This window comes from Besnoitia besnoiti (assembly GCF_002563875.1).
Source record: "Besnoitia besnoiti strain Bb-Ger1 chromosome Unknown contig00015, whole genome shotgun sequence".
NCBI classification, from domain to species: Eukaryota; Apicomplexa; class Conoidasida; order Eucoccidiorida; family Sarcocystidae; genus Besnoitia; species Besnoitia besnoiti.
In genome coordinates, this window is record NW_021703917.1 from 967,884 (window position 1) to 980,439 (window position 12,556).

General features: G+C 53.0%; 1 protein-coding gene across 1 annotated transcript; it reads right to left on the reverse strand.

Moving 5' to 3' along the window:
- Positions 1-1,746: 1,746 nt before the first annotated feature.
- BESB_028380 (cytoplasmic dynein intermediate chain) lies at positions 1,747-11,819 on the reverse strand (the record flags this gene model as incomplete). Its single annotated transcript, XM_029361512.1, has 19 exons — positions 1,747-1,807; positions 2,081-2,142; positions 2,616-2,753; positions 3,129-3,210; positions 3,541-3,605; positions 4,021-4,073; positions 4,539-4,639; positions 4,930-5,060; positions 5,366-5,473; positions 5,737-5,787; positions 6,407-6,505; positions 7,086-7,299; positions 7,772-7,851; positions 8,250-8,329; positions 8,955-9,059; positions 9,655-9,742; positions 10,071-10,131; positions 10,541-10,740; positions 11,601-11,819. The coding sequence occupies 19 exons, from the start codon at positions 11,817-11,819 to the stop codon at positions 1,747-1,749; spliced, it is 1,998 nt and encodes a 665-aa protein (XP_029215412.1).
- Between the last annotated feature and the right edge of the window lie 737 nt (positions 11,820-12,556).

Consider the following 12,556-nt stretch of genomic DNA (forward strand, 5'->3'; position numbering starts at 1 on the left):
GCCGTGTGCGATGAAGTAAAGTTCGCAAGGCGCTCCATGCATCGCTTTGTCAAGGAGTCTCTGCGAGGATATCAACCTCTGTGCGCAGAGACTGTCGTCCGAGTCTATGCCGAGGACGGCAGAGGCCTGTAGAGGCTGCGAGAAACGTTTTCGAGCCGTTTTAGGCGGATCTCTCGATGCGAAGGTGCGTTGGGCGCGCCGGCAAGGATGTCAATCAGTGCGCAGCTCCATACGCTGCGCTGCTTGCTGTATGTGGCGCTGTTGTCTCGTGTTGCGGTGACCGCCCTCTGGACAGTTTCCAGAGAGCGACCGCGAGCTCTTTGAGACCTAAGAAGCGTCTCAGACGCCTTTTTAGTGAATCTTTCTACGCTGGACTCTCGGAGGCAGATGGTAAAAGACGTTGTGATTCTGTTAAGGAAGAAATGTCGCGAAGGGCAGATGCCAGCTCTCGACTGAGTGCGCGCCAAGGCCAGCTAACTCCGTTTTTGACTTGCTCTGGGATCCAGAGGACCCAGCCGGGCGCTGCCTGAGAAACGTCGAGATGAATTCTTCGTTTTGCGACGCTGCCGCATTTGCCGCGCCTCGGCTTCACCTTCAATCAGAGGCTGGCCTGCAGCCCCGACGCACCGCCGGAGACGCCGGCCGCGCCACGCATCAGAAAAGCCGGAAAACCTGCCCTCGCATGCATTCCTTAGCCTTTGTGTGTGTATGTATCTGAGGGAGATACTACGTAGAACGGAAAGAACAGTTCGATGATTACCTGCCCACGGCCACCAGATGTGTATGCGCAAGCATACAGTATGCCATGCATTTGGCGCATCTCTGCTCTTGGTGAAAAAGCCGGCGTTTGCAGCGACCGCACGTCTGCGTCGCATGAAAAACAGATCGTCGCTGACGCCCGCGCACACGTGTTGTCGCTAGCCCTGACGCCGCCTCGTCATTCTCTGCGACATGCAAAGCCTCTCGCCGCAGAAACAGAGGAAACAGGCTCGCGCTTGGCTCCCCCCCCTCCCCCCCTGCGCTGCGTCCTCTCAGTGAATCCACAGGGGGCGGAGGCGCGAACGCACACAGACGGAAAATCGCACACAGAAAACGAAAACAGAAATCCGCAACGACAGCCAGCGTAGCCAAAAGGAACGTTTAAGCGAAGCGCACGACTCGGCGGAAGCGTTCGGGGCCCGTGGTCACAAGAAAGGACGGCACGGGACGCGACTGAAAAACCAGAGGCAAGAAACGAGTCGCCTTCGAAACAGAGGAAAGCGCCGTTGGTGCCTGTCACAATTGCGAGGGGGGCGAGTGCTGTCGCAAACTCACGGTTACCACACGGCCTTCCACACACGGTATGCATGCATACGATTGTTTTCCTTTCCTTTCGCCGCAGTTGTGCGCGGATCGCTTGCTTCTCTTCTTCAGAAGGCACTCCGATCGCTTTTTTCCTCCCGGTCATCCTCGGCCTCCAGGCTCTCCCAAGTCCAGTGGATGAACGCTGCCCTGGTCCTGCACTCTGAACATTGTGAACCTCTTGTGGAGAGAGAGAGGCTTTGTGCAGATGTCTCAAGAAAGAAAGTAATGCGGCCGACGGCGCCAAGCCAACGAGCACGCGGACAGGCGGACGGAAGAGAAGGCGAGCGCCAAACCAGGAGGGGAGAAAAAAATCGCCGGAAGAGGAGAAGAAACCGGGCGACGGCGACGCGGCGGAGTCCAGTGTCCATGAACAGGAAAAAGGAAACCCGAAATGGAATGCAGTTACTCGTTGAACTCCATTGCAATGTCGTTGGCGACTTCGGAGTTCAAAGGAACATTGTCTCTGAAACGAACGCGCACAAGAGAAAGAAACCGCTGAACCGACGTCACACAGAAAACACGCAGAGTGTCCCAGCGGAAGACAGCGGCCGAAGACAAGGCGCAGGACAGCGGAGGAAACCACAGACTGAGGCAGGAGTGCGACAACTGACGCAGAAAAGCAGGCCAAACGCCCGCCGCGGCGGAGGGATCAAGAGCGAGGGAGAACGGCAAGCGGAAGACTGAAGAGGAGGATGGGATTACAGAATGAAGACAGGAGAGGAAAAGAAATTCTTACGGTTTCGCCTCCTCGATGCGTCGGTCGAACTGAGCCAATTCATCGCCGCGCGGCTGAAGGAACTGCGCAGGAAAGCGGAAGAAAGCCGAAAGGTGGATTCACAAAGCCAAGAGACAAGGGGAAACCACGCGAACGCGGTAGGCGCGAAGCAACAGACGAGCAAGCAGAGACACGCGACATGCGGTGGGGCCTCCGCGCGGCGGCAGCGAGACGAAAACCAAGGAGAAAGAGCGAAACAAACAGGGAACGCCAGTCGAGGAGAGGGACAACCAAGGAGAAAGAGCGAAACAAACAGGGAACGCCAGTCGAGGAGAGGGAAACCGCCCCCGGCAAGCCCGCTAGAAAAGGGCTTTAGCTGTCAAGGCAAACCGGCGTTGCGCACGGCGAGCTGAGACCCACTTGCACTCACGGGAAATCACGGCTGAGCCACATGCGAGGGCTCGGAAAACAATGAAAAATCGGAAAAAACAGAACGACCCTCCACAATGCGGGAGATTAGACACGCCGACGCTCAAACATGAAGAAGAAAACTCACTTCACTCGCGACGGACCAGACCTCCACGTTGCCCTTGGCATCGCCCGTCATCATGCGCCTGCCGTCGCCGCTCCAGACGACCTTGTTCTTCGCCACGGGTGGGCGACTCTCCGCCTTACAGACACGGTAGGCCGGCGTCTGAAAATATAAACGTTTGGAAGAACTAGTAGATGACAGCGAAACTGCTCACAGAGACAGGATGACTGAACCGCGCGGCAACCAACAGCCCACGTGAGTTTAGAGGTCTGTGCCAGCAGCTTGGACCCAACACGAGGAGGCGGGGAAGCAGTCTTCGGGAGAAAAAGCAAGGGTGTCTAGCCGAGACAACGAAGAACCAACACGCCGTCGTCTTTATACAATCTCGCATGCATAACAACCTCTTCTCCCCTCCGGCGCACGACGCCCTCCCCAGGAGCCACGGTTGCAGTGGACAAGAAAGCAAAAAGGAATCCTCTTTCTCCAGTGCTGGTGCTCTACGTGTCAACAGAAAGAAAGGCCAAAATGCGGACGCACCTCCCAGTCGTTCGCAAGATTCCACAGATCCAGGTGGCCTTCGCCGTCGACGCAAGAAAAGACGGAGGGATTTGTCGGGTGCCTGCGGACGCAAACGCCAAGCCACGAACCGACTCGATTTTCTTCAGTTCCAGTCTCGAACGTTTCGGAATAATGAGAATCTTTCTACTGCCCCCGCTCCCTCCGCTACCTATCCCTTGGAAGCGCAGCAGAGCGTTGTTAAGTCCCACAGAAGCGAACGGCTGCGGCCTGTACAGTCGCGCAGGACAAGGGGAGAGCGACCCGCGCATCTGAAGATGGCGTTTTCTCGCTGTTGAGGAGAGAAGAGGGATCAATATATAACTCCTAGGACACGGCCGATGAGAAATCCTTTTCATGGAGGAGGACATCAGCATCCAACTCGGCGACGCACCAGGCTGTGTCGTAGACGTAGACCTCGTAGTCGTCGAATGTGTGAAGCGGTTTCGCGAACGTCTGCTGCGCACGAAAGAAAAAGTCACACAGCTTGAGAAACCGACTGACAGTAACGCGCGCGAGGATTCAGGTGCGTAGACAGACCCGACACAGCCCCGTGCGCTCGCGTCTACATCAATCGATCTATATGAATATATATATGTAGAAATATACGAACATATATATGATGATGAATTGAGCGACGTATCGTTGATTAGGTAAAGGTGACCGGCAGCTGCGGCACTTTGTGGTTGACGCGAAATTCTACGGATGAGGTAGATGCACAAGTACAGCAACGGAGAGATCAAAGCATTTCCAAGCACAGCGGTAAGCCGAACGATGCCTACAGGAAGGCAGACACCGCACGGATGAGACACAACTCGAGGGCGACCGGAAAAGCTGTAAAAAAGCAAAATTCAGCGCACATCCAGGGGCTTACCTTCGAGCTCCAGAGCTTGACAGTCCAGTCGACGGAGGTGGAGAGGAGCAGATCTGCGCGACACCGGCCGCCACACGAACGAAGACGAAAACTCGAAACGATACAATCATATCACTCTCATATTAAGATGGCTCTGCTTCGCGGAACGCACAAAATTACGCCATGCAGCGCAAGCTACTCTCCACAGAGAAGCCCGCCGTCTCAGTGGCGTCGGTCGAATACACACATATGCGTGAAAAAGATACTCTCATACACAGGTAGACAGAGGATGCAACTGAACTACAGCGATGATATATAGAAAGATCCTCTTCTGCTCGAAAACCGGATTCCATGAATTCAGTTGGATCACCGTAGCGGCAAAAAACGAGGCAAAAAGCATACACACATACATGCATACATACATATATACATATATATACGTACATATTTGTACATAGACATAGGTAAGGACAGGAAAGCGAGAGGACGGAAAAACTGCAAAAGTATGTTGCATTTCTCCCTTCCATGTCTATCTTAACCTGTGTAGTGACGTTGCCCCGCCTCCGCAGCTGCGGGATGGAATTTGAGGGAAGTGACGGCGCCGGCGTGGCTTTCGTAGGCTTCAGACACTCCCGGTTTGCTGCAGACACGTGAGCGCGAGACAGCCTCAGTCCCGGAAGTAGGAACAATAGAGGGACATCGAAACAAAACGCAGTCTGCTGATAAACAAAACGCGAAGAAGCAATCACACGTGTGTGTCCGCATGCACGTATGTTTTTATGGATATATATATATATATATAAATAGAGAGATACAGGCGCACTTTCGGGATGAAGATGCAGTGAGCCGCGGATAGAGAGGCGCGTTTTGCTGCCTGCGAGGCGCCTGTTCAGGAGGCATTCCACTCGCGTCAAGCGAAAGCGGACTTACTTTCCGTGGATGTTTGCTTGCAGAATGCATCCGTCTTCGGACCCGAGCACCAGCGAGTTCACTTCGTTATCTGGGAAGGCGAGGCACTCGATGCAGACCTCCTTGTTGCCGCGTTTCAAATCCAGAGTCTCCTGAAGCACCCACGCACGGCAGGAGTGTTTAAGCAGGCTTATGCGAGCCGAGACAAGCTTTAAAACACGCCTCGTCTGCAGCAGAGAAAACTGGCTTTCTGCGTCTACACGCGCAGCCGCCGTCGCATTCTCCCTGTGCTCTCCGCGATTTGCCGCGGCGCCGCCGAGCCGCAGACAGGTGCGAGGCGACGCAACACTTCTACGCTTGCGCGGACTCGAGGCTCGGGCTGGCGTCGACGGCCGCTTCGCCTTTCTGACTCGAGGGTGATTAAGGCATTCTCGCCTTTTTGCTTTTCAGCTCTCACCGTAGGCGCGCCCAGCATCTGCAGCGACCAGAGGCAGAGGCGGCCATCAGTATCCACGGAAATCAGGTTGTGGGCGTTCTGCGTTCCAACGAGCTCCATCGAATAGACCTGAGAAATCCCGAAGGCGTCACAAAACCACGCAGCCGCCAGATGGACAGAGAGGCCCCTTGAGGCCTCGGGCCGCTTATACAGAATGGAGGTTTCAAATGAAAGAAAGCGAGAGTCGCAGAGCGTAAAAAACACTTCGACGGCGCACTTTCAGACGCGAGAGAGGTGCCGCTGAAAAATAGTTACTGAAGAAAAATGTTTAAAAAAGCTGATATCACGTTCACATCCAACCTGTTGCAGATATGACACACTCTCGTACTCACCGGATGCGCGTGGCCCTGATTGCTCAGTGGCGTCCGCTGGACGGGCTTTGACTGCGAGACAAGAAGACAAATCGCGGGTCAAATGCGTGTTCTGACTCCGCAAGGAACGCGCCACGGAAGAATTAACTAAACCCCAAACCCCAACAGAACACGGTCCCTTCGGGTCAACCTAAGCATTCACGCCAGTCACTTCCTTTCGTCCTATATATATATATATATATATATATATATATATATACATATAAATAGATATGCATACATATAAATATAGATGTAAAAATATGTGCGTAGATAATCGAGAGAGTGTTTAACTCGCAGACACACACGAAGATACATTTAGATACATAGGTAGATATCTACTTGAAGACAGACACCAACGGGGGAAGAGGCGCGGCGCGTGCGCAGCTTTAAGCGCTCAGACAGGTCTACGCACATGCCGAGCGAGCGTCAAAAACTGGAAATCCGCTGAACTTCTCAGCTGGCTCAAGCCACGCGACTACGCAACTCCCCACCGGGCATGCATATAGATCTATACGGCCAAAATAAGACTGTTTACGAATAAATGCGCAAACGCCTAGGATTGAGCGCGCCCCCCGAGAGAAATAATCGAAACCCCGAGACCTCAGCGCCTCCTCCTCTTTCTCTCCCGCCGTGCCGGCTTCGTCCTCACTTGCGCGCGCGTGTCCCAGACGATGATGCTGCCGGAGTACGTTCCCCCGAGTATGACCGACGGCTGGAAGCGATTGAAAATTGCCGTGCACGCTTGCGACTGAAGCACATAACGCAGCAGTCGCGCATGCGAGAAAAAGGAAAACCGCGTGAGCGCCGCGAAACAACGCTGACGTCGCAGCAGAATCACGCGACCGCGAAGCAGCGGCTCGCGTCTGTCGTCCTTCTCGGCTGCTCCTCTCCAGCTCTACACGATCGGCGCATGCGCGCACTTCACAACCCGTGCGACGTGAACATCCACGCGCAGCAGGCGGGATCCCTACACTCGAGGAAGTGAAGACTTGCAACAAGCTCTCTCCACCTATTTGTAGCTATGCACGCATCTATAGATAGATAGATATAAATAGATAGATAGATATAGATAGATAGATATAGATAGATAGATAGATATAGATATAGATAGATAGATATAGATAGTTAGATACATGCGTACATATGTGCATACATACAAGCATATGTGTATGTATATAGATGTGCAAACAACGTGAATTTTTATATGAGTCTCTACAGCCTCCCGCGTGCGGCTTGTCCCTCGACAGATACAGCGCGTCGGCGCCCACTCAGGGGCAAGAAACCTTTGTTTTCTCACAGCGTCACGGGATTTGAACTTGCGGCGTTACCTGGCAGGTGAAGGTGTATTCCGGCCTCTGGTTCATGTTCAAACTCCACAGCAGCACGCAGCCGCCCGCGTCGTCGCCGCCGAACTCTGGCGCGCCGTAGGACGCGAGGAAGACCTCGGCAAAGTGCGGCGAGGCCCGCAAATCCAACACTGGGCGCTCCGGGGTCAGATTCGGCACGCTGTACGCCGCCACGCGCTGAATCTTCTCGTCAGAGCTGGAGAAAAACGCGCATGGAAGGGGGAAGAGGAGTCACGCTCTCGGAGCTTTCCCCTCTGCCGACTCGCTCGCCTGCCTCTCCGTCGCCCTCGCGACGATGTGCACACTTCAGGCTGGCGGGTGACCCAGGAAGACGGAAGGAGGATTTAGGTGATGCAGAGAAAGGCATCCTCAAAAAATGGAGAGCTAAACTAGACTAGACAGGTGAGAAGCGACCGATCCTGAGGCGCAGGAATGGAGGCAGCATGCAGAAGGGCCAACAAAGCAGAGGGAGAGAAGGCACCGACCGAAAGAAGCAGTTCGAAACGCGGCAGACACCAGCGCAGGAAGAGCTGGAGCGCGCCTTCAACGCATGAGGAGACAGCAGAGAGAGGCCTGCGATACATAAAGATATCTTAGACGACTGTGTAGTAGCGGTTGAACATCAAGCAGGCGTGCGAATTCCGAGTTTTCCATGAAACACGACCTACGCGTCGCTCGTTCTCTGCACGCCGGAATAATCCACGAAGGGGTCGCCAGAAAGTTCTTCCTGGCCTAGCAGTCTCTCGACCTGGCAGGAGAAAATGAGAAACAAACGCGTTTTACAGAAGTCGATCGACATCCGTATCGCTTACGAGACGCCAGCGAGGCCCGCAGCTGTCCCGACGCTTAGACGAGGAGACCGAACGCTATCTCGCTGCCACTGAGTCTCTCGTTGACGCCACAGAGGGCGCCACCGAGCGACGCAAGGCCTCTGCTCACCAAGAAACAGAAAAATACGACGAGGCGGAAGAAAATACCACACAAGCACACAGAGACAAGCATGAGACGAAATGCGCAAGGTGTCAAGAGGCGGATGGGGGCAAAGGGAAAGGACAGAGGAGCAAAAATCGACGCCAACAGAGCGAAGTGGAACGAGACGAAAGCGAGCAAAAACACGCGTTTTAGCTCCCTCCCCTGTCCGCTGACCACTTTCGTCGTCCGCTCAAAGAACTTTTCAAACTCCGGACTCTGCAGAATTCTCTTCTTCTCCTCCTCAGAAACCGTCTCTGCAGCATAAACAGCAGAACTACCCGCTCTACAGGGTGCACGTCTGAATCAGGAGAACCCGAGGGCAGAGGCGCCCTCTACCTCACAAGTAGAAATGCGCAGCGAAAGAGCAGACAGTGTGTCAAAGCACGACCCTATACATATCGCCGTTGACAGCCGTCGACGCACGGAGGCATGGAAACCTGCACCGACCCACGAGACGGAAAAAGACACAATACAGACACGAGTTAGCAATATACCCGTACGCATACATATGCGTACGGGTATATTGCTAACTCGTGTCTATAAAAATATGCCCAGTGTTGCCAATACATGTAGGTGATATATATATATATATATATATATATATATATATGGCAGTAAACACGATCGCGAAACAGATGATAAACAGATTGACACATAGATAGATAGAGATAGATAGATAGATATAGATAGATAGATATAGATATAGATATATAGATATAGATATATAGATATAGATATATAGATATAGATAGATACATAGACAGATATATATAAATGGATGCAAATATAGATATGGATGAGCGCGTATGTGCACAGAGGAAAATAGGCCAACAACGCGCAGAGAGGCTTTAAGAGTTAGACCGCTGCAGTTATCCTCACTCGCGACGACGGCAGGAGACTCTTCCTCCTTCTTCTCTTTCTCCTTCGCAGCGGCGGTTTCTGGTTCCTTGGTGGCCTGCATCCCTGCGTCATGTGCAACTTCATCTGCCTGCGAAAAAGATCGAGAAAAAACAGAAAAATGCGCCGCATGCGAGACACACCCGCGCACGAATACCTTCAGGCTCCCTGCCGCGGCTGAGCCTCACACGACGACGGCAAGTGTTCCGCGCTCTCGTTGACACCAGATTGCTGGCATGTGTCGTTCTCACGTATAGCTAGCTACACAGCGAGAAACGCAAATTTTTTTTACGTCCGCATCCAGGCTCTCCAACGAAGCCTGGAAGGCACAACCCATACATATACATATATATATATATATATATATATGGTGAACATACGTGCGAACACATATCTATGCAAAAGTGATATAAATATATAATGTATATGCGACATATGTGGAGTCGAGCGGAGCACTTGAGCGTAATCCAGTGGCATGCCCGAGAAGCGGACCCGGGTTCGAGGCCTGCTGCCACTCCTCTACGGCAGTGAAACGGAACGCGAAAGATGAAAGCCCACGCTTTTCTGAAGTCGTGAGGCTTCTAGTTGTGACGCTATCAGGTATTCTGTGATACTGTGAGCGTTTATTTGTGAACCCATGAAGAAGTTTTGTAAAATTTCGAGCTTGGATTTCATTTTCTACGTACCTCTTTCCCTTCTGCTGTTGGTTGCTCCTTGTCGTCCTCAATCACAATCTCCGCTTGCACGGACTTCTCAAATGTCTCCACGGTCTGAAAAAAATAAAAAACCAAAAAACAGCGAACACGCTCGCGACGGCGAAGGCTAAACCTGGAAAGCATGATGCAGCCGCTAAAAAAGCAGGAAGCAGACGAGGAAATGCGACCACAACACGATAGGAGAAATCACCACGACAGCCACTTACAGGGACCCTTGAGAAGGATGTGACGGGGGCGACAAGAGAGACAGGGAGACAGTCTGCGCCAGATGCGACCGCCCCCGCCTCCGCGTGTCTTGTGCCTCTGCATGAAGCAAACGAGGCGCCTGTGCCGATTCTTTGCCGGCGGCAGTGGAGACTCTGAGCGTCTTTCCGCCACGTACCTTCGCCTTTATCGTCGTCTCGACGTTCTGTGCGCGCTGAACTTTGAAGGCGACGCTCGTCCTGCAGAAGCGCACAGCACACACGCGAGGCCTTAAAATCACTCAAATACTAGCAAACACACCTTCCAAGCAGAAATATACAAAGAAACTCTTGGAAAGAGTATGGAACGGTTCATCGCGCCTTCGACACACGCACTTATGCTGTCGTCGAGTAGAGGCGACTCACCAAATGTTACCGCGATACGTGCGCAGAGGCAAAACACTTTGTAAACGAGCGCATTTTTCATCATATGGAGAGGAAGAAGGAAGTCCACGGATGCGGCCGCCAGTGAGAGCCGACGCCGGCAGCTGTACGTATTCTTCGCGGAGAGAGTGCAGAGCTCCGCAGTGCGTTCCCGCGTGACAAGCTCAACAAAGAAACGTGATTTTTTTGTCCAACAGAAGAGTTCCTCGGTAGGCAACTGACTTACCCTTCTCGCTCGCCGCGCGCGCCGACAGCCGGCCGGTGCTTCTTCGCCACCAGCGCGGCGGCTCGCCCTCCCGCAGCAGTCTTTGTCCCTGGCGCCCCGGCTTTATCACCTCCGACCGCGGTCGCAGAGGCGGCTGTCGCTGCGGGCTTAGGCAGGTTTTGCAAGCTGCTCATCACTTCGCCCATCAGCGACGCTACGTTCTGGGAAAAACAAGCCACAAATGCCGTGAAGGAGGCAGAGTAAAAAAGACACGAAACAACTGGAAAAGGAAGGGGCGAACATGAAAGGGAGTCCACGAGACAATGAAAAGGCGAGAGGACGAATCGACGAGAAAAGCGTAGGCTGAGGCACGATTGCCTCCACGAGAAACGGAGAAGGCATAGGGGCAGCGCTCAATAAAGGCGAGGCAACGGCAAAAAACAAACGATAATCAAGCACGAGAATGGAGGAAGCAACAGTGAGAGAGAAAAGAAAACACCGAAAAATCCGCGCTAATTTTCTTCGTCATCATGTCCATGCACAGAGAACGGCTCAACGCGCCTGTGAGAGTGGGACAATTCAGAGTTGCTTTCACTGGCACGAGGACTCTACGGTGTACGAAAGTCCAGTGGATAGGTATATTCGTCCTATGAATATACATGTATATATTCAATACATACAGACGAATATGTGGGATAAAGAGGCCGCCACAGCAGATACATGGCTTCAGCGTACACCGATGGCAAGGCGAAGAAAGTGGAGAGACCCGTGTGATTGAAGACGCAGACGTACATCAGATATACATGAATAAAGATTGATGAACCGCGCCGGAAGGCAAGAGCACGCATATCCGTCTTAACATGTCGTGGACCTCACAAAGTGGCTGCCACGAACCAGAAATACCAAAGATGGTCATTGAAAAGCACAAGAGAAGTTATCCGGTAAACAAGGACCTTCAAGATCTAAACCATTAGTCCAACTCGTGCATGAAGGCATGTATATAAAGGCTAGCATATATATATATATATATATATATATATATATATACGTATATACGAGTAGGGGACTGCGTGTGGTGTACCTTGCCAACCTCGCTCGAGCCCATGAAGTCACCAGCCAGGCCGCTCGCGGCATTTTGTTCCTGCTGGAGGAGAAGGAGTTTCTGTCTTTTCGCCTCCAGTTCTCGCTGGCGATCCGCGAGCCTCTGCCGAAGCAGCTCTCGCTGTTGGTCTTGCAGCACCGTGGCATCATCGCCCGCGACGGCCGGGGCCGCCGCACCGAGATCCTCTGCAGCCGACATGAGGAAGGTTAGGTGGAAACGGAGGAAAAGACGGCGAAAAGGAAAAACAGGCAGCGGCGGGCTGGGAGGGGCGGAGGACGAAGAGCCACAGACCGCAGGGAGAAGGCAAGGTAGAAGAGGCGAAAAAAAAGCGGAAAGAAAGTACAGCAGAAATGGGTCGACTACGAAACGGGCAAGCGAGGTGCTGGTGTGGCAGGAAAGAGAGATTAGAGAGGCAGGCGCGAAAGAAGGAAGCTGGCGTGACGCAGAGAAGAAGAGACAATGTTCCCGAAGAAGGAAACTGGAGATGCGGGAAGAAACGGCTACCGAGTTACGGGCAGATTAAGAGAAAAAGTCAAGACTTACAAACGGAAAATGTACGCGGATGCAGATTTTCTGTACGAGGCAAGCGCGGGGCGGATACTGAGAAAGGGCAAGAAACGACGTGAACACATACCTCGAAGAGAGCCCACCGCGCACCCCGCTCTCCCGGCGAGCGTACGCCGACAGGAGATTGAAGTGAACTAGCAGGGCTTGACGACAGCAGGCGGAGACGCACACACAGCACCGAACGAAGCTGTGATTGTCTTCCCTGCTGTGTAAATACACCCGAGCCGGCGCGACAGCCGGCCGCCGTCTCTTCTCTCAGGTGTACATACACCCCAGTATTGGACGAAACGCAAAGGGTTTCGACTCCCCTTCGCCCCGATGCACACTCGAAAATGGAATCAGAGTTGACTCTTTCCGTTGATCCCCGA